Here is a 25919-nt window from a genome sequence, read left to right on the forward strand (position 1 = left end):
CCTGTTTTGCATGTTCTTGCATTTTGGAAACTATTTCAGCTTTTCATTTCAGGGAAAACGAAACCTAGGCTAAGTGTAGATAAGCTGCTGTATGTATCTGTCTATCAGTGTCTATCAGTTCTACCGTACAGTGAAATGGCAGAAGACCGTATTTCAGTGGCTCGGGATCAGTTCAGCTGTTCAATCTGTCTGGATCTACTGAAGGATCCAGTGACCATCGCCTGTGGACACAGTTACTGTATGAGCTGCATTACAGACTGCTGGAATAAAGAGGATCAGAAGAGAGTTTACAGCTGCCCTCAGTGCAGAAAGACCTTCACTCCAAGACCTGTTTTAGGTAAAAATACCATGCTGGCTGAAGTGGTGGAGAAACTGAAGAAGAAAAAAGTCCAAACAGCTCGTCCTGCTCTCAGTTATGCTGGACCTGGAGATGTGGAGTGTGACGTCTGTACTGGAAGGAAACGCAAAGCTGTAAAGTCCTGTATGATGTGTCTGGAATCATACTGTCAAAGTCACTTTAAGTGTCATGAAGAATCTCATTCAAGGAAACGACACAAAGTGACTGATGCCACTGGACGACTGCAGGAGATGATCTGCTCTGAACACGACAGACTGATGGAGGTTTACTGTCGCACTGACCAGAAATGTATTTGTTACAGGTGTCTGATGGAAGAACACAAAAATCACGATACTGTTTCAGCTGAAGCAGAGAGATCTGAGAAGCAGGTATGAACTGAAAACACAAACTGTGTTGATTCTTGAAGTTATGCCAATTAGGCAATTAATGATGACGTTTTCACACAATAATCAAAATTGTAATATTAATAAGTCCATTGAGGAGGATTACAGTTATTTTTCGTTCTTAAGAAAAAGGTTGGAGAGATACAAGATAAATTCCAGCACAGAATCCAAGAGAGACAGAAGAAGCTTCGGGAGCTCAGAGAGGCTATGAAGACTCACAAGGTGAGACTCAGACTTACCAAGTACCCTACTTTCACCAGTCAGAGCTCAGTGTTAGACGAGTTTCCAGTTCTACTGTAACCCACTGTGTTTAATAGGCTGATGTTGAGTGAAAGGTCTGATTGTCTGTGTCCTAACAGCGCTCTGCACAGGCTGCAGAGGAGGTCAGTGAGAGGATCTTTACTGAACTGATCCGCTCCATTGAGAGAAGCCGATCTGAGGTGACACGGATGATCAGAGATCAGGAAAAGGATGCAGTGAGTCGAGCTGAAGGACTCTTGAAGCGACTGGAGCAGGAGATTGATGATCTGAGGAGGAGAGAAGCTGAGCTGAAGCAGCTTTTACACACAGATGATCACATACATTTCCTTCAGGTAACAGAAATCTGATCAATAGAACAGTGCAGTGGTCATGCAGAAGTCTTTTCATTAGATACAGTCTTATTTTCTCATTTTACTGGAACATAACTATGATCTGGGCCACTAAAATAACAATTCAAATGTTAGATCCTTTTGCTTTACCAGATCCCATCATGAGATGTTTTTGTGGCACCTAAAATCAGTTCAAGTTTTGTCTAATACCTCCAAACAGTTAATCCTCAAATCTCTGTAACAATAATAATTAAAATACAGTAATACAAAAACAAGATTACAAACAAGCAAATAAAAAACATTTGAAGAATTGTTGAAGAATACAAATTGGAAAATACAATGGAAAATGACTGCTTAACAACATCATCATGTGACACTAAAAACCTTGAGTTATAGACATTCCCTTATCTCTTAACTTATAAAGACATAAAGACAAGATAGTACGCAATATTCATAACACGACCTGACAGAATTTCTGCCAACATTGTAAGCAACTTCAAAACAAGCGTTGGTTGGAATGTTGTCAGGAATTCTGTTAGGTGTGGTTAGTATTGTGTTCCTATAATAATTTCATTAACTCTACAGACAGGTTTTTTTTTAGATACAAACGAAATTTCGCAATGCTAGATTTCAATTTCGATACCACACCTAAAACTACTAGCCTAACTAATATAAAGTTCAGACATTATTAAAGAGAAAACACTAGTAATAAAATATGAACAACTGAACATATTGTAAGTAATAACACAAATAAATGGAATAGAACAAAAATACAAATGAATTAAACAGTGCTTTAAGTTTTATATGTCTAAGTATTCAGTTACAGAAATTGGATAGTCTTCAGTGTATAAATGAAATATAGATGAATCCTTTTAAAAGTTATTCAGTCAAGAGCAGTGAGTGTTTTTCTGTTTGTCTTTTATTGTTTGATTAACATTAATGAAACACAGACAGAATATTAGGCTGCAGTCACTTTAAGAATTAATTCACTTAAGACAAGAACATAAAAAGCATAAAAGGAAAACTCAATTCGGAGTTCTCGCACTATCTGAGAGGTGGCTTTCTGTGCATGTGCTTCAGATGTGTGTGCACAGAAAACCATCTCAGACAGCGTGCAAGTAGCAAACTGAATGGCTTAAAGTTGCTTGAAAGTTGCTGGATGTACAGAATCCCTACAGATTAATTTGGAAAAATAAGTGTGGTATAAATCTTGGGGAGGATGCTGGTAAAACGTTGTTGTGTCTTTGTATCTTTAATGTTTCTGTTTATTTATTTTCTCTAGAGTTTCCAGACTCTCTCTGAACCTCTGGAATCTTCCGGCGTACCCAGAGTTACCAGCAGTTCTGTCCACCTTTATAATGATGTGAGAAAATCTGTCTCTCAACTGAAAGACAAACTGGAGAAGTTCTGTAAAGAGGAGATGGAGAAAATATGTGGTCAAGGTAAAGCGGCAGAAACATTTACTTAACACTTTAGAATACTGTTCCATCATTAATGAATAACTACACAGGAACAAATGAGTAACACATTCTAGTAACGACTACTAACTAACAAGAAATGAATAAGTAAGTAATAGCTCTAGTTGAATGTGGTAGTTCACTATTAGCTAATCAATAACTACTATTTTTTTTACCTACCAGGGGACTACTACTGTATACAGGTTCATAATTAATGTGAATAATGCATAATGTATTTAATTCTTAAGTAAAGAGCATAGTAACCTAATACTTGCGGAAGGACTCAAGTATTACCAAATTCTTCAGAAGGAATTACTAACTATTTAGATCAGTATTCTAAAGTGAAACGCATGATAACTCTAGTAATGACTAAAGTCATTGTAAGCTTTTGAGGTTTTTGTAAGGTTTTGGATAGTAATGACTCAGGTGTTACTACATTCTTCTAAAGGAATTAATAGTTTCTTGAATCTGTATTCTAAAGTGAAGATCATGGTAACCCAGTAGTAATTGCTATCAAAAACCTGAAAAGCTTGCAATCACTTTTATTTCTATCATTCTATATAGATCAGTGGGTGGGGCGTGTTTGTTTTTGTGATTTCAAATATAAACATTGGCCAAAATTGTTTTTCCAAAACTACTGATCCCACCTTTACTATAATGTTAATATTGTGTTACTAATTTGTTCCGTGTAGTTATTCATTAATGACAGAACAGTATTCTAAGATGTTATCTACTTTTTGTATAATTATTAGAATTGTTCTAATTAATTGTGTTATTTTCCCAGTAACATACATCAACATCATTCCCAATAATGAACCCAAGACTAGGGAGGAGTTCTTACAGTGTAAGTCACTAACACACACACAGAATGTGATAATTGACATAACAATTTATGATTTTTCAGAATCAGGTTATGAAACCAAGATATGTATTCACAATACTAACTTTAGAATAGGTTCTATATATAGTTTTATCAAAGTTAAGCATGACTGTTGGTTTTAGAAGGTTTTGTGTTAGGGATGTTGCTTGTTGCAAAGCCAAAACAAAATGCTATAGACCAGACATATAAGACATACAAGCTATAGGGCCCTACTTTAACGATCTGAAACGCAAGTATCAAGCGCAAAACGCAAGTAACTTTGTGGGCGGGTCTTGGACGCTGTTGCTATTATACCGGCGGGTTAAATGACTCTTGCGCCCGATGCAAATCTAAAATGGGTTGGTCTGAAGTAGCTTCATTATTCATAGGTGTGGTTTGGGCGTAACGTGAAATAAACCAATCAGAGCGACATCTCACATTCCCTTTAAGAGCAGGCGCGCTTGTTCCATGGCGGATTTGCCAGGCGCGCACCTGGAGCGGTTCACAGCCGAGGAGACCGACGTTCTCGTCAGGGACGTTGGGGATGGAGAAACACACCCAAATTAACTTCGGTTAAACAGGTGTATGATAATTTGGGTAAATGTGTAAGATAGATTTATGCTTTTATAATAAACTGTCTATCTATCTATCTATCTATCTATCTATCTATCTATCTATCTATCTATCTATCTATCTATCTATCTATCTATCTATCTATCTATCTATCTATCTATATATCTATCTATCTATCTATCTATCTATCTATCGTAATAATGTATGATTTGCAAAAATGAAAACCGCTGCTTATGTGTAGGCCTAGATGAGAGAATCAAAGTGCATGCGCGTTGTGCACACACTACATTGATTATGGCCAAACATGCGCCCTTAAAATAGCATATGAATAACATGCGCAACGCGCCACTGACTTTAAACTAGTTTTTTTCGGTCAGTGGCGCAATTGTTTTCTAAACCTGTAAAATAGCATGAGGGAACGTTTGCGCCGGAACACGCCTCCTCTTTGCGCTGAACCGCCCCGGGGAGCGCAAGTGTATTTCTTAGTTAACCGACGTGCGTCTCTGGAGGGAAAAGTCCGCTGTGCGCGGGTGCAAAATAGGAATGATACATGCGTCAGTGTACAAAGTCAATTGCGCTGGGTGCAAGATAGGGCCCTTAGAGCTTAACTTTCAGTATTTTCAGTATTTTCAAATTTTGAGACTGTTTGTCATGGGGTCTCATACATCTTAACAATATTCAAAACAATATTCAATATTTTGAATATTGAAAGTTTAAAACAAAATTCAGTTTTAGTAGACCACATTCTTTCGAGCGTGAAGACAACATACTTTTATGAAAAGGTTATATGACATGGTAATAATGTTGCATTTTATCAACAAATAAAGTAAATGAAAGAGAAAATAAATATAGATTTCATCTTTTTGTTTACTATACTATACTGACCTGAATCTATGTTTAATGTTATAGCACTTTAGCTCCACCACCCCTGGAAATAAACAAACTCATACAATGCATGTATGTACAAACTGAGAAACAAATTGAAGTTAAATGATTAAGTGTTTTCATCTTCATCAGATTCCCGTCAGCGCACTCTAGATCTAAACACAGTGAATAAACATGTTCATCTGTCTGAGGACAAAACAGTGGCTACTTACACTCAAACAGAGCAGCCGTATCCTGATCATCCGGACAGATTTGATGTTTGGCCTCAGGTGTTGTGTAGAGAGAGTGTGTGTGGATGCTGTTATTGGGAGGTGGAGTGGAGTGGTGAGGTGACTATATCAGTGTCACATAAGATCATCAGAAGGAAGGGAAAGGGTGAAGATTGTTGCTTTGGATTAAATGATCTGTCCTGGGTATTGTCCTGCTCTAAATCCCGTTACTCATTCTGTCACAATAAGATGAAGACTGAACTCCTTATATATCCCAGCTCCTCTAGAATAGGAGTGTATGTGGATCACAGTGCTGGAATCCTGTCCTTCTACAGCGTCTCTGACACAATGACCCTCATCCACAGAGTCCAGACCACATTCACTCAGCCGCTCTATCCGGGGTTCAGGGTAGGTCAGAACACAAAAGTGAAACTGTGCCATCAAGGGTAATAGGGATTTTACAAATAATGTTTTCATATTTGTCAAGAGTGAAATTATTGATTTTCTTATCATTTATTTAATTAAATTCTTGCAGGTTGTATATTACTAGAAATTATTACAGGCTTCTTAATTACATTTTAATTTACATTGTTTAGCAAACTAATATAAGAATGTATGTAATGTAGCAACAATGACTGGGAGTCAATACTGGGATTAATAAATAGTGCATGGTGTGTTTGTGAATCCTCTTAATATCAAATGTCACAATTTAAACTGCTGTCATATAGATTTGTCCATAAATGTCTGTATTTACATAAACAATGTAAATAATATCATTATAACTTTATGTACATAACATGTATGTGCTGTTTTAGTTTCGTTTTCACACTGTTTGCACTGTTCCCATTCTCCTTATTTCCCTAGTTAGTTTCCCTGTTTGTTAATTAGTTGGGTAACACTTTACAATAAGGTTTCATTAGTTAGGATTAGTTTACTACATTAGTTAACATGAACTAATGAACTGCACTTCTACAGCATTTATTAATATTTGTTAATATTAATTTCAGCATTTACAAATACATTATTAAAATCAAAAGTTGTATTTGTTAACATTAGTTAATGCACTGTGAAGTAACACGAACAAACAGTTATCAGCTGGATTTTTATTAACTAACATTAACAGAGATTAAGATGAACAAATACAGTAACAAATGTATTGCTCATTGTTAGTTCATGTTAGTTATTAATACATTAACTAATGTTAACAAATGAGACCATATTGTAATATGTTACCATTAGATTCCATAGTTCCTAATTCCATGCACCTGTTCTTTCTCTTTTGATTACGTTGTCTGTGTAAGCCCTGAGTTTTCCTAGTTCATTTGTCCGTTATCGTCAATGTCAAGTGCTTGTTTATGTATTTCCTGAGTTTTGTGGATTAATAACGACTGTTCTTTCGGATTCCTTCGTCGTGCATATTTAATATACCCTTGCATGACATTGTATAATATCATTTTTACCTTTACCATTATTATTTGCTCATATAGCCAATTATTTGTTCTGTTTCATTATATATAGCATAATCATTTTCATAATATAACATAACATGCTTTTTACACCATTGCCAGCTGTGTTGAAATATTAATAAAATATTTGTTGGTTCAAATGTCCAATTTTAACTAATTGCAATAGCCTATGTCTCGTCATTTTAAAACTTTTAAAAACAATCACAGTGTGTGGTTGCAGCAACCAGACATCATTTTAAACAAGATTTTTGTACCAACGACTATCGCATGCAGCAGAGACCATTTGCAATCTGACCAAGTTAAGCAGGGCTGTGCAAATAAACATGATGCAGCCAATGGGATTTTAACCCTATAGGTAAAGTCAAAGAAAACTCAAATATTTTGGAAAGTGATTAGCGGGTTGCTAATATTTGCCTCTATTGTACTCATATTTACACCAGTATTTACATCTTTACATATTTACATCTTACCTCAATTTTCACTAGTAACATTTATTCACTACATCTTTTACATTTGCATCTTTCCCCATCAAATACCTTGTTAAAAACTCAAAAGATTCAAACAAACAACCAGTATCAACGACGGCAAACAATGAGATGTGTAGATATACTCTGAAAAGAAATAAAATGTCCACACACTGAAGTTACAGCTCCACACAGTCTCTCTCTCTCTCTCTCTCTCTCTCTCTCTCTCTCTCTCTCTCTCTCTCTCTCTCTCTCTCTCTCTCTCTCTCTCTATATATATATATATATATATATATATATATATACATATTAACAGCGCAACGTTTCGATCGATCAGGTAGCCTACCTGGTGCCTACCCAGCGGGCACCTTGATGTCAATTTGACATCAAATTGATGTCAAAATTACGTCAAGAAATTGGTCAAAAATGAAAATCAAATTGACGTCAAAGTGTTGATGTCAATTTGACGTCAAGAGTTTGACCTCTGCTGATGTCATTTTGCCAAACAAAAAGGTGAAACGCATGGCCGTACACTTATTACCAGCTTCACTTAAACTAACCAGATTTACTTTATTTAATTTCCGGTTTAAATAAATATAATATTTAAATAGTTTAAAATATATTAAACATATTTTGATGACACCATGATGGTGGTTAGCGTTTGCTTTAGTTGTGCTCTTGACCCTTGACTCTTTAATATAAATTTTCTCTGGCTGCTATAACTGTGTGTTTATAAAGCACAACTGTTGTAGCTAAAAAAGCCATCAGAAACTGAGATCAGGTGATGTTGGCTGTTTATTGATGATATCATCATGTAATTGCCTGAATCCCTGATCATGTTCAGTGTCTAATGCTTTGATTATATGGGACTTGTGGTTTAAAAGCGGTTTTATTCATGACAGAAGTAATTTGATTCTACAGCATATCTAGAAGTGTTGTTTATCAAATAATGCACTTGTTTTTTTAAAAACTATTTAGTGCACAAAACCCTGTCATCTATGGCATTAATTAGACGCACACAGACATCAAGAAACAGCGTATGAATCTCAACAATGGTGACAATCAAACAAAATATCCAGATAATCAGATCAACTCCAGCTGCATAATTTATTAAAGCTGCAATGCATGCTGGGAGATATGGGTGAGTTTTGATTGGTGGTACCCAGCATGAACTGCAGCATGAAGCATTTCATTGATTGTCACCATTGTTGAGAGTCATACACTGATTCTTGATAGCTAAGTAATAATGTTAACTTTAATGCATTAAATGTTTTTAAAATCCTTTATTAATAAAAAAAACCCCATTATTCTCAAGCTGTTAAATTAAATGGCTTATATTATAATACAACATTAAAATCACAAGTCCTATATAACCAAAGATTAGACACTGAATAAGATCAGTGATTCAGGCAATTACATGATGATATTGTCATCATCTTCAATAAACCGCCAACATCTCCTGATCTCATGGCTTTTTTAGCTACAACAGTTGTGCTTTATAAACACACAATTATAGCAGCCAGAGAAAATTTTATATTAAAGAGTCAAGGGTCAAGAGCACAACTAAAGCAAACGCTAACCACCATCATGGTGTCATCAAAATATGTTTAATATATTTTAAACTATTTAAATATTATATTTATTTAAACCGGAAATTAAATAAAGTAAATCTGGTTAGTTTTAAGTGAAGCTGGTAATAAGTGTACGGCCATGCGTTTCACCTTTTTGTTTGGCAAAATGACATCAGCAGAGGTCAAATCTTGACATCAAATTGACATCAACACTTTGACGTCAATTTGATTTTCATTTTTGACCAATTTCTTGACGTAATTTTGACATCAATTTGATGTCAAATTGACATCAAATGCCCACTGGGTAATTAAGATCTGATCTGTCAAAATTGCACTGTTCATAAATAAATATAGGTATGCTGTATGGAGCTGTAACTTCAGTGAGTGGAGTGCAGACATTTTTGTTTTCTCCTGCACCTGAGCCTAATTTGGGTATAGGATGTGCACACCTTTTTGTAATTTTCGACTCTTTATTGTGTAATGGGTTAATATATGCGTCTGCTGAATGTAGTCCATCATCCAGTCCTGGCTTCAGCGAGAGACTGACACCTAGTGGATGTTCTTTATTATCTGAACTAAACTACAGGTGAGTCACACCAGATATACCTACCTGTTTTGCATGTCTCTTAAACGCCAGGAAACTTTCAGTTCTTATTTTCAAAGATAACGAAACCTAATGTTGTTAACCCACTGTAGATTTCTCTATCTGTGTGTGTTGTACAGTCAAATGGCAGAAGCCCGTATTTCAGTGGCTCGGGATCAGTTCAGCTGTTCAATCTGTTTGGATCTACTGAAGGATCCAGTGACCATCGCCTGTGGACACAGTTACTGTATGAGCAGAGCTGCATTAGGGCTGCCAACTCTCACGCATTGAGCGTGAGACTCACGCAATTGACACTTTTCACACGCTCTCACGCCACACATCCATTTTCTCACGCACAGAAAAATCGCGAAGCAAAGACACGGAGACCGACAGACTAGCCAGAGCAGGTTACTTATGATATAAAAAAATCTCAGCTCTCAAATTCTGTCAATTTTATTACGAAATTCAAACACTAAATACCGTTTTGGCGCTTGTAAATGTGACGTGACAGATCCCTAGCGGCACGTGAACGATCATCTCTACGATCATAGTTCACTTTCTACATGAACTAGTTCAAAGTTCAGTTCACAAATTTTAAAATGAACTAGTTCCCATATAGAACCACAGACAATTATTTTATCTGTTTTAACCACTGATCTATATAGAATGACAATGTCATTAGATCAGTGGTTTTAACACAAGCTGTGCGTCAGATTTTTCCCATCCTCACCGACCTTGTCATAAAACTCGTTTAAATGATCATCTGACGCCTCCTTGCTGCTTTTTGTTTTGATTTGTAACGTAAGTGATGAGTCCATTCGACGATCCATTCATTGCGTCGGTCACGTGACAAATGAACGAAAGACTCGGAAGGTAAAGTAATTATTTATGTTCCCTGTAAACGATTTTTGACTGCATTATAATGATTTCTTAATTCAGAATATGATCAAGATTGCGTAGGTGGATGTGTTCTGGGAATTTGCCAGTAAATAGTATAACATTTAAAGACCCTTAAATGAACGAAATGACTCAAAAAAAGAATTGTTCATTTTGATGAACGAGATCGAACAATAGAGTCAGTAGACACTGGTGGCTGGTGGTGTTGCCAGATTGGGTGATTTTTCCGCTAACGTTACATATTAAGCCCGGTTTACGGTGTGTTTTAGCCGGGGTTTCGACTGGAAGGATCTATAGAAATCTGGCACTCTATTGAACGCAGTTAAACTGAGAGAGCGTGGCGTTCACAGACACCAGAATGAACGAGTTCACAATAACGTTCATCAGGCAGTAATACAGTACGTTCAGATAACATTCGCCCAGAATATGAACGAGTTCATGAACTAGGCCTATTGTTCAATGAACGCGGTCAGGCACAACACTGCTTTGCATAGGCATACACAAATGTCATTATTAACTGACAGATATCACTCAAATAGATCCTGGAATAATCACGTCTTTCTCACTAACGCTTAAAAGAAATGTGACTGCGGTCAGAGTCTTTTTTTATCCAATCAGAAGACTATGAGCCGCTTTCTGCCAGTAAATCATTTCGCGGATTCTCAAGGCAGCCCATGGCAATCAGGAAGCGGGGAAAGACATTAATAGATTGTCATGTGAGAACGCTATGTTGCTACCATTGCGCTGATTTTGGATTTTGTCTACTAAAATCAAAATTCCAGTATAAAGTAGTTTAGATATAAAGCCTTGTGAAGCTCTGAAAAAGCTTTCCTTTGATCATGCAGGGAAAAGATTCAAGCCTCTGAGCGTCGACAACAGTTCCATCTGCTGATTCGTAACATTTACAGTAGGCGTAAAGCCGACAATTAAAGGCAGGCGATTTGTTCCAAAACAAATCGCTGTTGTTTTCATTATGCTGGTTGAAAGTCTCTTCACATCTCGATAGCAATCACTAAGTTAAGTGGTCTTAATGTATTTATATATGTGTCTATACAGTATATCGTCTGTGGAAGGCATAGGACCATAAAATGTTGGTCCAATCACGATTTACTATCTGCCTGTCAACGTATGTATTTACATACCTCTGTGCACCCTGCTCATGCAGTCATCACACGTCATCAGCTCGTTTAATGCTATGCAGATGTAACCATGGCGTGAGGTCACACTTGATACCGACTACGCCACCGGGGTTGAATACCCACGCAACACAAGTTCAAATAGACAGTACTGAATGGAAGAACGAAGACGTGACTTTCAAGCTCAAATCTTTTATTGCACAGGAGTCATGAAATTCTAAATCAACAATCAACTTTAATGCTGAATACTATAAAAGAGGGATCACAATTTAATAAATATAGACATTAGGTCAATTATTAAAATCACAACCCACCAGTCTTAAAACAGGAGTAACCACGCCTGTGGGAAGAAGAGGAAGAGTCACTGGGCCACGGACCCGCAGCCCTAAGAGCACACACCACACGTGCACGGTTCTCAAGATCATTACCCAAACCACTTATAAAGAAAGGTGTAGTGAATAATACAAACCACTCTACACGCCCAAATCAATACCCATACAGTGCAGGAAATCTCACGCCACATGCAGCGAAGAGAGGAAAGGCCCAGATGACCCCAGAGGATAGTACTCCCACACAGGCTGGCTCCTAAAACACAGGGGATATGAATTTAAACCTCCTTTCAGTCACAAACATCAGAAAGAAATCAATTCAAAACAGATCTATCAATGTAAGCAAATATCATTTGGGAATTACCCATCTTTCGAATATCTGGGTACTGTGTTAAAAGGTGCTCCACGCATTTTACTTATCATTATTTACAGGCCTCCAAAATACTCTCCAGCCTTTGCTGAGGACTTACAGAACTGTTATCAACAATTACCTCAGAGTTTGACTGTTTTTCCATTGCTGGAGATTTTAACATTCACATAGATAGTGCAGAAAACAATATGGCAAAAGAAATCAAAACTGTTTTAAAAACTTTTGATCTGACTCAGCATGTACATGGACCCACACACAATCGTGGACACACTCTTATCAGTAAGGGTCTAAACATTTCATCGATTGTTATTAAGGATGTAGCACTGTCTGATCATTTCTGTATTTTCTTTGATATATTGATCTCTCCTGCCACTGAAGCTACTGTAGATCTGTGTCTGTCAAGAAGAGATGCTTAAATGAGAACACTAGTGTACTATTTAAGAAGGCTATATCCTTAACACCAAGCATATCTGCAGACTCTGTTGATTTTCTCCTTGATTCTTTTAACTCAAAAGTTAAAAGTGTAATTGATGATATTGCTCCTGTTAAAGTCAGGAAAAAGAGTGGCAGACAAAAAGCACCTTGGAGAAACTCAATAGCAGTGCAAATTATGAAAAGACAATGCTGAAAAGCTGAGCGCATGTGGCGGAAGACAAAACGCCTCGGTTACGACTGTAACCTCGGTTCCCTGAAGAGGGAACGAGCGTTGCGTCGAGTTTGACGCTATGGGAACGCTTTGCGTGATGATGTCTTGAAGCACATGTAAAATCAGTCCAATGGCGTGGCGGAACGTCAGATGCGGGTGACGTCACGTACCAGGAAACTATAAAGCCTGCAAGAAAACAGAGAGCGGCAGCTTCGTAAAGTCTGAAGTAGCAGCTGACAGGCATGAAGGAGATATGGCAAGGTGACGCAACGCTCGTTCCCTCTTCAGGGAACCGAGGTTACAGTCGTAACCGAGGCGTTCCCTTTCAAGGGAACTCGCGTTGCGTCGAGTTTGACGCTATGGGAACGTCTATACCAACGCCCCCATAGCTACAAGTGTCTGTCCTGTGTGAAATCATGTAGAGCAGCACTAGGATGACAGGACCTGAGACCCTGGTGTAGAGTCCAGGTCCAAGGAGTAAAACCTGACAAAGGTGTGCGGTGAGGACCAGCCTGCCGCATCACACACGTCCTGGAGAGAAACTCCTGAAATAAGGGCCTTGGAGGCCGCCATACTCCTAGTAGAGTGTGACCGGACAGCCATAGGAGAAGGCTGCCCGGCCGCTTCATAAGCAAGCGAAATAGCCTCAACCACCCACTTGCTCATCCTTTGCTTAGACACTGGAGATCCCTTGTTAGGGGACCCAAAGCACACAAATAATTGATCACTTTTACGCCACAGGGCAGCTCTGTGGACATAAGCATCTAATGCCCGGACTGGGCAAAGCAAATTATTAGTCTCCTGGTCCGCATTCAGAAAGGGAGGAGGACAGAAGGCCTGCAGAATAACAGGTCTGGCCACATTAGTGGGGACCTTGGGGATATAGCCCGGCCTAGGATGAAGAAAAGCTTTCACCATGCCCGGAGCAAACTCCAAGCATGACGGGGCAACCGACAGTGCTTGGAGATCCCCTATCCTCTTAAGAGAAGAAATAGCAAGAAGGAAAAGAGCTTTCAGAGTTAGAAATTTCTCAGGAACCTCCTCAATGGGCTCAAAGGGAGCCAGGGAAAGGCCTTGCAGAGCAATGGACAGATCCCATGGTGGCACCCTAGAGCGAACTGCAGGCCTCAGCCTCCAAGTGCCACGAAGGAAACGAGATACCAAAGGGTCTTTCCCCACAGACATTCCACCCAAAGGAATGTGGTAAGCACCTATGGCCGCCACATAGACCTTTAGAGTGGACGGGGTCAGACCTGCAGTGAACCGGTCCTGCAGGAACTCCAGCACTGTACCAATTGGGCAGTTAACTGGGTCCAACCGACGGACACTACACCAAGAAGTGAAGACTCTCCACTTCAGGGCATAAAGTTTCCTCGTGGAGGGAGCTCTGGACTGTAGAATGGTCTCAACAACCTCAGTTGAGAGACCTGACTCTATGAGCTGGGCCCCCTCAGAGGCCAAGCCCACAGGTTCCACAGTTCTGGCCGAGGGTGAAATATCGAGCCCTCTGCCTGGGACAGAAGGTCCCTCCTGACGGGTAGCTCCAGAGGAGGCCCGTCGAGGAGCGACACAAGATCGGGAAACCATACTCTGCCCGGCCAGCGCGGGGCTACAAGAAGCAGGCAAACCCGGTCCCTGCGAACTCTCTCCAGAACTCCCGGGAGCAGAGCAACTGGGGGAAAAGCGTACAGACGTAGCCTCGGCCACGTCTGCACCATAGCATCCAGTCCCAGAGGAGCTGGATGCGTGAGGGAGAACCAAAGTGGACAGTGAGACGTCTCTCGAGACGCAAACAGATCCACTTGAGCTTGGCCAAACTCCCTCCATATCAGCTCCACCACCTCGGTGTGGAGCCTCCATTCCCCGGGCCTCAGCCCCTGTCTCGACAGAGTGTCTGCTCCTATATTCTGGACCCCGGGGATGTAAGCTGCCCTGAGAGACAGCAACTTCCCCTGGGACCACAAGAGGATATGGCGTGCCAGATTGGATAATGGGCGCGAGCGCAAACCCCCTTGGTGGTTGATATAGGCGACTACCGACGTGTTGTCCGTATGCACTAACACATGGTGTCCCCTGAGATCTGTGATGAAGCTCCTCAGAGCCCGGAAGACAGCTAACATCTCTAGGCGATTGATATGCCAGGAACGATGATGGTCTTCCCACAGACCTTGAGACGAGCGACCCTCCAGGATCGCTCCCCAGCCCGTGAGGGAAGCATCCGTCGTTAGCAGTTTGCGACGACAAGGAGCTCCCAGCACTGGGCCCTGGGACAGGAACCAAGGTTTCTTCCACATAACCAAGGCACGTAGGCATCGCCGCGTGACCTTGATTGTGCGAAATGGGTTGCCCCTCGGGGAAAACCCCCTGGTCCTGAGCCACCACTGCAGGGGCCTCATGTGTAGCAGTCCAAAAGGTATCACGTTGGAAGCTGCTGCCATGAGACCCAACAGTCTCTGGAACTGTTTGACAGTGAGTAGCTGGCCTAGCTTTACATATTTCACAGCTGCAAGGATGGACTCTATGCGTGGAGGTGACAGGCGCGCCTGCATCAGCACTGAATCCCATACCACGCCTAGAAAAGTGGTCCTCTGGAGAGGAGTGAGCACACTCTTCTTGGCGTTCAGCCGTAACCCCAACTCTCTCATATGGGCGAGAACAACATCTCGATGTTGAACCGCTACCTGATGCGACTGAGCTAAAATCAACCAATCGTCGATGTAGTTCATGATGCGAATACCCTGGAGGCGCAGTGGCGCCAGAGCTGCATCCACGCATTTGGTGAAAGTGCGGGGTGATAAAGCCAGGCCGAATGGAAGAACTCGATATTGGTATGCTTTGCCCCCGAAAGCAAACCTCAGGAACTTCCAATGACACGGACGGATGGAAATATGGAAATATGCGTCCTTGAGGTCTATCGTGACAAACCAGTCCTCGGACCTGATCTGTGGCACGATTTGTCTCAATGTTAACATTTTGAACTTGAGCTGCATGACTGACTCGTTCAGAACTCGAAGATCTAAAATGGGACGCAATCCCCCGTCCTTTTTTGGAACTATGAAGTACCGGCTGTAAAACCCGGTTTCCCTGTTGGAGGGAGGTACATACTCTATGGCCCCTTTCTCTAACAGAGTGTTTACTTCCTGTTCCATAACCAGAACCTGCTCGGGGCCCACCACTGTGGGCAGGACCCCCATAAACCGAGGTGGGCGTTTCTTGAATTGTATCTGATACCCTTTTTCCACGGTCTGCAGGACCCAACGAGAAACATTTGACAGTAGCTTCCACGCTGTCAAAGATTCTACTAGAGGTACCAGTCTCTCGAGACTGACTTCTGGGTTCTGTTGTTGTTGAGTAGTCGGTTCGTCGCCCTGTAACGGCGCACCGGCAGGGAACGACTGAACGGACTGCTCTAACACCCTCCTCGGAGGGGGCGGGCATCCCGAGGCCACTACGTTTCCGGGTGGTCCTTGAGATATGTGCTCGCCGGAGACCGCTGCGCCCTGAAACACCAGAGGTGGCAGGGTTGGCAGAACGGTCCCCTGAGGGTACCGAAGGGAGACGGGCACCGTAAAAAGAGGTGTTGACCGCTGCACTTCGGGGGGGACTACCCTCATATGTCCTGAGCCCTCGGACGTCAGGACTTTTTCCCAGCAGCCTTCTTGGCGGTAATCACGGTCCGCAGATCCGTCCTACCCCTCGAAGGCTGCTGGGTTTGAGCGTGCCCTCCGTGTCCCCGAGATTTACGTGGGGGAGCACGGGAGGACACGCTCTGTTTTTGAGTCGCACGATATTCAGTGCTCTTTTTTGATGAGTGAGGCTGCTCCCGCTCAGCAGCCTCATGAAAAGATCGGCGGGGGAGAAGTTTTTGCAAAGCAGCTGCCTGCTTAGATGCTTCCTGAAGCTTATCCACAGCAGCAGTAACAGCGTTGCCAAAGAGACCATGCGTAGAAACCGGAGAATCTAAAAGAACATTCTTCTCTTTGTCTTTAATGTCGCTGAGGTTGAGCCACAGGTGCCTCTCAGTGGCCACCAGGGCTGCCATAGACCGCCCGGTTGATTTAGCGGTCTCCTTGGTGGCCCTGAGAGACAAATCTGTGGCTCTGCGTAGTTCAGCAACCACCTCAGGACCAATACCCCCGCCCTCATCCAAATCACACAATAATTCAGCCTGATAAGCCTGCAGCAGTGACATAGTATGAAGACACGCTGCAGCCTGACCAGACGCTGAATAAGCCTTGCCCACCAGAGAAGATGTGACTCTGAGGGGCTTATTAGGCAACGCCGGAGCTTTCAGGGAAGATGCCGTCGCTGGAGAGAGATAGCTCGCAAGCGTCTCTTCCACCTTCGGCATCTCCCCATAACCATACTCTTTATACCCAGATATAGTGGAATAATTCATGGTTTGTGGATTAAAAACTCTATAGGAAACTGGTTTCTCCCACGATCTCGACACCTCAGTGTGGAGATCGGGAAAAAACGGCAGATTTCGGCGTTGTGGTTGTGCACGTGAGGGCAGGAAGCGTTCGTCAAGTTTACTTTTTGAACGAACGTCCTGTTTATCAGTTGGCCACTCAATACATAGTCTATCAACCGCTCTTGTCACTACATCCAGCAATTCTTCAAATGCATGAGACTGAGGTGGGGCTTCCTCAGACTCAGCATCAACACTAACAACATCCAGTTCCTCAGAACTGGACAATTGCAGTGTTTGTTCAATCACCGGGGGGGGAAGAAACCGCCGCGCGTGCTTCCGAACCCTGATGAGAGACACCGGATCTATCAGGTAAGGGCTGAGATAGGGCAGAGCCCGTCTCAGACCCCGCTGATAGATCCATTTGCGAACCCCAGGACTGAGATCGCCGCTGTGCCTCGGCAGCAGCGGGACCCGAGCCCTGGGGACCGCGAGCTTCCCGGAAGAAGCTCAGCCGGGATCGGAGCGAGCGCATGGACAGCGCCTCGCAATGCACACAGCCAGCACCCTCGAGTGCTGACTGGGCATGCTCCTCTCCCAAACAAACAATGCACAGAACGTGAGTGTCCCTACCCGTAATAAAACGCGGGCAGGGATGCACACACATTCTGAACTGTTCGCTGGACATAATTGCTTTCAGTGACAAGACAACAATAAATAGACAGAGACAGATTCCACATAGAGCGCTACTGAAGACACAGAAGCTGCCGCTCTCTGTTTTCTTGCAGGCTTTATAGTTTCCTGGTACGTGACGTCACCCGCATCTGACGTTCCGCCACGCCATTGGACTGATTTTACATGTGCTTCAAGACATCATCACGCAAAGCGTTCCCATAGCGTCAAACTCGACGCAACGCGAGTTCCCTTGAAAGGGAACTTGTAGTCCATTATAACATCTACAAAGACAGCCTCCATGCATTCAATATGGAGCTAGGCAAAGCTAGACAGACTTTCTTCTCAAATATTATAAACAGCAATTTAAACAACACACGCACTCTTTTTGCTACTGTAGAGAGACTGACAAACCCCCCAAGCCAGATTCCCAGTGAAATGCTCTCAGACAACAAGTGCAGTGAGTTTGCTTCCTTCTTCTCTGAGAAAATCAATAATATCAGAAAGGTGATCAGCACATACTTGAGTTGCGCTGGGGTCAGACAGATCAGACCACCTGAGAAAGTAGTTACTATGTCTGATTTCAAAGAAATTGATGGCAACATTTTGGAAGAAACCGTACAGCACCTTAAAACATCAACATGCGCCCTTGACACACTTCCCACATCTTTTTTCAAAAGTGTGTTAAACAGTTTAGAAGCAGATCTTCTAGAAGTGGTAAATGCCTCACTTCTCTCTGGGAGTTTTCCAAACTCCCTGAAAAGTGCAGTTGTCAAGCCCCTCCTGAAAAAGAGCAATCTGGATAAGACCATATTAAGCACCTATAGACCGATCTCAAATCTTCCTTTCATAGGCAAGATCATTGAAAAAGTTGTCTTCAATCAGCTGAACAAATTCTTAAGCTCGAATGGATCCTTTGACAATTTTCAATCTGGTTTCCGACCGCACCACAGCACAGAGACAGCGCTCATAAAGATAATAAACGATATTCGCTTAAATACTGATTCAGGCAAATTATCAGTGCTGGTACTACTCGACCTCAGTGCTGCATTTGACACTGTCGATCATAACATACTTCTTGACAGGCTGGAAAACTGGGTGGGGCTTTCTGGGATAGTCCTAAAATGGTTCAGGTCATACTTAGATGGGAGAGGTTATTATGTGAGTATAGGAGACCATAAGTCTGAATGGACATCCATGACATGTGGAGTCCCTCAAGGCTCAATTCTTGCACCACTCCTGTTCAACCTGTATATGCTCCCAATGAGCCAAATAATGAGAAAGAACCAAATTGCTAACCACAGCTATGCAGACAACACACAGATTTACTTAGCCCTATCGCCTAACGATTACAGCCCCATTGACTCCCTGTGCCAATGCATTGATGAAGTCAACAGTTGGATGTGTCAAAACTTTCTTCAGTTAAACAAAGACAAAACTGAAGTCATTGCATTTGGAAACAAAGATGAGGTTCTCAAGGTGAACGCATACCTTCACTCTAGGGGTCAAACAACTAAACATCAAGTCAGGAATCTTGGTGTGACACTAGAGTCAGACCTTAGTTTCAGTAGTCATGTCAAAGCAATAACTAAATCAGCATACTATCATCTGAAAAATATTGCAAGAATTAGATGCTTTGTTTCCAGACAAGACTTAGAGAAACTTGTGCATGCTTTCATCACCAGCAGGATGGATTATTGTAATGGACTCCTCACTGACCTTCCCAAAAAGACCATAAGACAGTTGCAGCTCATACAGAACGCTGCCGCCAGGATTCTGAGCAGAACCAGAAAATATGAACATATCACACCAGTCCTCAGGTCTTTACACTGGCTCCCAGTTAAATTTAGGATTGATTTTAAAGTATTATTACTGGTATATAAATCATTCAATGGCCTAGGACCTCAATATATTGCAGATATGCTCACTGAATATAAACCCAACAGATCACTCAGATCATTAGGATCATATCAGCTAGAAATACCAAGTTCACTCTAAGCATGGCGAATCTGCTTTTAGCTATTATGCCAGCCGCAGCTGGAACCAGCTTCCAGAGGAGATCAGATGTGTTCCTACTGTAGTCACATTCAAATCCAGACTCAAAACACATCTGTTTAGCTATGCATTTACTGAATGAGCACTGTGCCGCTGTTCGTCCGACTGTTTGTACTGTACTGTATTTTATTTAATTTTTCTAAACTGTTTTAATTATTCTTATTTCTTTTTATTATTTTAATTTCTTCTATGTAAAGCACTTTGAATTGCCATTGTGTATGAAATGTGCTATATAAATAAACTTGCCTTGCAAGTAACTATGTTCTATAAAAAATAAAATAAAAAATTCTGCGTTAGATTAAACTGAGAAGGGTCATACCACTTGCATATTGTTGTCCTACTGTTACTTTAACTGCTTCTATTGTTCTCATTTGTAAGTCGCTTTGGATAAAAGCATCTGCTAAATGAATAAATGTAAATGTAAATGTACTTCAGTTTAGGTTTTAAAGGTTATGCCATTTAGGGTCAATTAAAGGTTATGTTTAATAACCTCCCTGTATATTTAATCCTAAAGTTCAAATTTTTCATATCTCAGTTACCTGAAGGAAATGTATGTGATCATCGGTGTGTAAAAGCTGCTTCAGCTCAGCTTCTCTCCTCCTCAGATCATCAATCTCCTGCTCCAGTCGCTTCAAGGGTCCTTCAGCTCGACTCACTTGTGCCTCTTCCTGATCTCTGATCGTCCGTGTCACATCAGATCGGCTTTCCACGATGGAGCGGATCAGTTCAGTAAAGATCCTCTCACTGTCCTCCACTGCTGCCTGTGCAGAGTGCTGTTAGGACACACAGACAATCAGACCTTTCACTCATGGGCTTCATCAGTGGGACTGGAAGTGTACACTGGGACTCTCAATGATGTAATGACTGAAGTCCTGACAGAACTGGAAACATTTCACATTAAAAATTAAAACTCACCCAATGTGTCTTCACAGCCTCTTTCAGCTCCCGAAGCTCCTTCGCTCTTTCCTGGATTCTCTGCTGGAACTTTCTTTGAATGTCACCTAAGGCTTTCTGTAACAGATAACAGTAAACATCAGCAATCCTCCTTAGAGGAATAGTTCATCCAAAATAAAATTCTGTCATCATTTACTTATTGTTTTAAACCTGTATGACTTTATTTCACAAATTGTTTTGAAAAATATCCTAGACATTATTTTCTGTATAATAAAAGTGAAAGTGACTAAATCCATGCAGATTTTTCTGCATCTTCTGATGTCATACAATAACTTTGTGATTTTAAGTCATGATTCACTGATAATCTTCCTCTTCTCTAACACTCTGAAATTAACTAAATTGGTACAGGTCAGGATATACAATTTAATGGCAAACAGCAATGGTTCTTGCATATCTGAGTTCCCTTACAAGGGACTCGAGGGTGCTGACTGTGAAGTGCTACCTCTGCGTACGCTCCGATCCCGCCTGGCGTTCTTTCGCAAGGACGTTCAGGATCGCGTTCCCCAGGGATCTGGTCCCGCCGCTGCCGAGGCACGGCATTGATCGCATACCTGGGGTTCAGCAAATGGATTTATCAGAGGGGTCTGAGACGGGCCCAGCCCTATCTCAACCTTCACCTGATAGATCTAGTGCCTCTTCTCGGGGTTCGGAAGCACGTGTTGCGGTTCCTTCCACCCCGATTGAGGCACCAACACTGCAACTATCCAGTTCTGAGGAACTGGATGTTGTTAGTGTTGATGCTGAGTCTGAGGATTCGCCACCTCACTCTCATGCATTTGAAGAGCTATTAGAGGTTGTGACCAGAGCAGTCGAAAGACTAAATATTGAGTGGCCATCAGAGAAGCAGGACGTTCGTAAAAGCAAGCTCGACGAACGTTTTCTGCCATCTAGGTCACAACCTCAGTGTCAGAGACTACCGTTTTTCCCCGATCTTGTGGGATAAGCCGGTCTCATATAGAGTTTATAATGCACAAACATCCAATTATTCCTCTATACATAAATATAAAGAGCATGGTTATGGGGAAATGCCGAAGGTGGAGGAGACGCTTGCGAGCTATCTCTCTCCAGCAACGGCATCTTCCCTAAAGGCTCCGACGTTGCCCACTAAGCCCGTCAGAGTTACATCTTCTCTGGTGGGCAAAGCATATTCCGCCGCTGGTCAAGCTGCAGCGTGTTTACACACTATGTCCTTGCTGCAGGCTTACCAAGCAGAATTATTGGGCGATTTAGATGAGGGCGGGGGTATTGGTCCTGAGGTGGTGTGTGAGTTGCGTAGAGCCACAGATCTGTCTCTCAGGGCCACCAAGGAGACGGCTAAATCCATCGGCCGCTCTATGGCAGCCCTGGTGGCCACTGAGAGGCATCTGTGGCTCAACCTCAGTAACATTAAGGAGAAGGAAAATTATTTTCTCTTGGATGAGCCCATTTCTACTTCGGGTCTCTTTGGCAATGCTGTTAATACTGCTGTAGAAAAGTTTCAAGAAGCTTCTAAACAGGCAGCTGCCCTTCGAAAACTCCTCCCCTGCCGTTCTTATCAGGAGGCTGCTGAGCAGGAGCAGCCTCACTCATCTAAAATGAGCTCTTCGCATCGCGCCACTCAGAAGCAGAGCGTTTCCTCCTGTTTCCTCCTTTGGTTCTCCCTCACGCATCCAGCTCCTCTCGGACTGGACGCTATGGTACAGACGTGGCCGAGGCTACGTCTATATGCTTTTCCCCCAATCGCTCTGCTCCCGGGAGTTCTGGAGAGAGTTCGCAGGGACCGGATTTCCCTACTTCTTGTAGCCCCGCGCTGGCCGGGCAGAGTATGGTTCCCCGATCTAGTGTCTCTCCTCGACGGGCCTCCTCTGGAGCTACCCGTCAGGAGGGACCTTCTGTCCCAAGCGGAGGGCTCGATATTTCACCCTCGACCAGAACTGTGAAACCTGTGGGCTTGGCCTCTGAGGGGGCCTAGCTCATAGAGTCAGGTCTCTCATCTGAGGTTGTAGAGACCATTCTACAGTCCAGAGCTCCCTCCACGAGGAAACTTTATGCCCTGAAGTGGAGAGTTTTCACTTCTTGGTGTAGTGACCGTCGGCTGGACCCAGTTAACTGCCCAGTTGGTACAGTGCTGGAATTCCTGCAAGAGCGGTTCACTGCAGGTCTAACCCCGTTCACTTTAAAGGTTTATGTGGCGGCCATAGGTGCTTACCACATTCCTTTGGGTGGAATGTCTGTGGGGAAGGACCCTTTGGTATCTCGTTTCCTCCGTGGCACTTTGAGGCTGAGGCCTGCAGCTCGTTCCAGGGTGCCCACTTGGGATTTGGCCATTGCTCTGCAAGGTCTTTCCCTGGCTCCCTTTGAATCTATAGAGGAGGTTCCTGCTAAGTTTTTAACATTGAAAGCTCTTTTCCTCCTCGCCATCTCGTCTCTTAAGAGAATAGGGGATTTACAGGCATTGTCGGTTGCCCCCTCATGCTTAGAGTTTGCACCTGGTATGGTCAAGGCATTTCTCTATCCAAGACCAGGTTATGTCCCTAAGGTCCCCACTAATGTGGTCAGACCTATTATTCTGCAGGCCTTCTGTCCTCCTCCTTTTCAGAATGCGGACCAGGAAAGAAATAATTTGCTTTGCCCAGTTCGGGCGTTAGATGCCTATGTCCACAGAGCTGCCCTGTGGCGTAAAACTGATCAATTGTTTGTGTGTTTTGGGTTCCCAAGTAAAGGGTCCCCTGCATCTAAGCAAAGAATGAGCAAGTGGGTGGTTGAGGCCATTTCACTTGCTTATGAGGCGGCCGGACAGCCTTCTCCTATGGCGGCCTTCAAGGCCCTTATATCAGGAGTTTCCCTACAGGACGTTTGTGATGCGGCAGGCTGGTCCTCACCGCACACCTTCGTCAGATTTCACTCTCTGGACTTGGACTCTACTCCAGGGTCTCAGGTTTTGTCATCCTAGTGCTGCTCACTCGATTCACACAGGACAGACATTGGTAGCTATGGTGACGTTGGTATAGACGTTCCCCATAGCGTCAATCTCGACGCAACGCGAGTTCCCTTGAAAGGGAACGCCTCGGTTACGACTGTAACCTCGGTTCCCTGAAGAGGGAACGAGCGTTGCGTCACCTTGCCATATCTCCTTCATGCCTGTCAGCGACTACTTCAGACTTTACGAAGCTAACGCTTTCGGTTTCGAACAGGCTTTATAGCTTCCTGGTACGTGACGTCACCCGCCTCTGACGTTCCGCCACACCATTGGACTGATTTTACATGTGCTTCAAGATATCATCACGCAAGGCGTTCCCCATAGCGTCAATCTCGACGCAACGCTCGTTCCCTCTTCAGGGAACCGAGGTTACAGTCGTAACCGAGGCGATTTTCATCCATTTCAGATTGTTGGAAAAGAGGAAGATTATCAGTGAAACAACTTATTTTTTGGTATTTTCTACATACAAGCTATCATATGGCTCAAGAAGATTGTAACATAGCACACACACACACACACATATATATATATATATATATATATATATTCAAAAAAACACAAAAAGTATCACTATGATTGGTCAATACAACATATATATACATATATACAGTATATATATATATATATACACAGTATATATATATATATATATATATATATATATACATACATACACACATATATATATATATATGTTGTTTTGACCATCGTAGTGATATTTTTTTTAATTTTGATAGCTTCTTTCTTCATTCATTGCACTATATGGGAAAAACAATCCACCTTCTGTGTTCCACGAAAGAAAGAAAGAAAGAAAGAAAGAAAGAAAGAAAGAAAGAAAGAAAGAAAGAAAGAAAGAAAGAAAGAAAGAAAGAAAGAAAGAAAGGATTTGGTATGAATAAACTGGGTGAATAAATGATGACATCATTTTCATTTATGTGTAAACTAATCATTTTACAGTTCTAACAGATTTACAGATAATCTATAGTATAATCTGTAAATTCGTGCCGCTTTTTCCGACGAAGTGTCTGGTTCCTCTTTATATGATGTGCATTTTTCTGGTTCCTCTTCATATGACGTGCATTTTTCGGTAAACTCTTACTGTATTGCATCATGAACATACATTTACACACCACATACACAGTAGCCCATAGTATGTGCTTCTCCTATCTGTTTCTCAGCCATCTCTGCCTTAATTGATTTTTGTGTTCATCCATCACACACATCAAACAAATACATCGCTGGTCAGTACGACAGTAAACCTCCATCAGTCTGTCATGTTGAGAGCAGATCATCTCCTGCAGTCGTACAGTGGCATTAATCAAATTGTGTTTTATATCTTTAAAGAAACTGTCATGTTGTTCAAGGTGACTATGACAGTAAGAGTTCAAACACATCATACAGGACTTTAAAGCTTTGCGTTTCCTTCCAGTACAGACGTCACACTCCACATCTCCAGGTCCAGCATAACTGAGAGCAGGACGAGCTGTTTGGACTTTTGCCTTCTTCAGTGTCTCCACCATTTCAGCAAACACCACATTCTTGTTTAAAGCAGGTCTTGGAGTGAAGGTCTGTCTGCACTGAGGGCAGCTGTAAACTCTCTTCTGATCCTCTTTATTCCAGCAGTCTGTAATGCAGCTCATACAGTAACTGTGTCCACAGGCGATGGTCACTGGATCCTTCAGTAGATCCAGACAGATTGAACAGCTGAACTGATCCTGAGCCACTGAAATACAGGCTTCTGCCATTTCACTGTACAAGCAAACAGATACACATAGTTATACAACGGCTGAACAACACTAACGTTTCAATTTCTCTCAACTGAGAAGTGTTTCCAGTCTTGAGACGTGTGCAAAACAGGTGTGTTTGTAAGGTGCGACTCACCTCTTGATAAGAACCAATCTGTCTTGCAATAAGCATAACAACTATATGTAGCCTATTAAATATAGTATTATATTCAGAAGATCTGCACAGACAGCTGTACTGACTTCCAACTTTCCACTGCATGTAGATTACGCAAATGGAAATATACAATAAGTCCTTAAGTTGCTCTTCATCTGATACCGAAGCGTTTCCTCGTTCTGCGTTGAGAAAG

General features: G+C 42.2%; 1 protein-coding gene and 1 pseudogene across 2 annotated transcripts; one reads left to right on the top strand and one right to left on the bottom strand.

Moving 5' to 3' along the window:
* The first annotated feature begins 133 nt into the window (after positions 1-133).
* LOC311292357 (tripartite motif-containing protein 16-like protein) lies at positions 134-6097 on the top strand. The gene is made up of 6 exons (XM_084412027.1): positions 134-726; positions 868-963; positions 1101-1334; positions 2614-2773; positions 3573-3632; positions 5238-6097. Exons 1-6 carry the CDS (start codon positions 136-138, stop codon positions 5762-5764), a joined length of 1668 nt encoding a protein of 555 aa, XP_084268153.1. The 5' UTR covers positions 134-135; the 3' UTR covers positions 5765-6097.
* Positions 6098-9568: 3471 nt separating this feature from the next.
* Positions 9569-25904, bottom strand: LOC311292361 (E3 ubiquitin/ISG15 ligase TRIM25-like; annotated as a pseudogene). The gene is made up of 5 exons (XR_014630281.1): positions 25709-25904; positions 24995-25576; positions 20830-20925; positions 20454-20687; positions 9569-9628 (listed from the first exon to the last, which is right to left on the bottom strand). The product of XR_014630281.1 is annotated as an E3 ubiquitin/ISG15 ligase TRIM25-like (transcript).
* Between the last annotated feature and the right edge of the window lie 15 nt (positions 25905-25919).

The sequence above is a fragment of the Rutilus rutilus genome, assembly GCF_951802725.1.
Source record: "Rutilus rutilus genome assembly, chromosome: 6".
Taxonomy (NCBI): domain Eukaryota; kingdom Metazoa; phylum Chordata; class Actinopteri; order Cypriniformes; family Leuciscidae; genus Rutilus; species Rutilus rutilus.

What these genes read in the sequence shown, in the direction of transcription:
- LOC311292357 (XM_084412027.1), top strand. Translation starts at nt 136, where the DNA reads ATGGCAGAAGACCGTATTTCAGTGGCTCGGGATCAGTTCAGCTGTTCA. An exon ending in GGAGAAAATATGTGGTCAAG is followed by an intron (nt 2,774 to 3,572) that starts GTAAAGCGGCAG and finishes TTATTTTCCCAG; the next exon opens with TAACATACATCAACATCATT. An exon ending in TAGGGAGGAGTTCTTACAGT is followed by an intron (nt 3,633 to 5,237) that starts GTAAGTCACTAA and finishes CATCTTCATCAG; the next exon opens with ATTCCCGTCAGCGCACTCTA.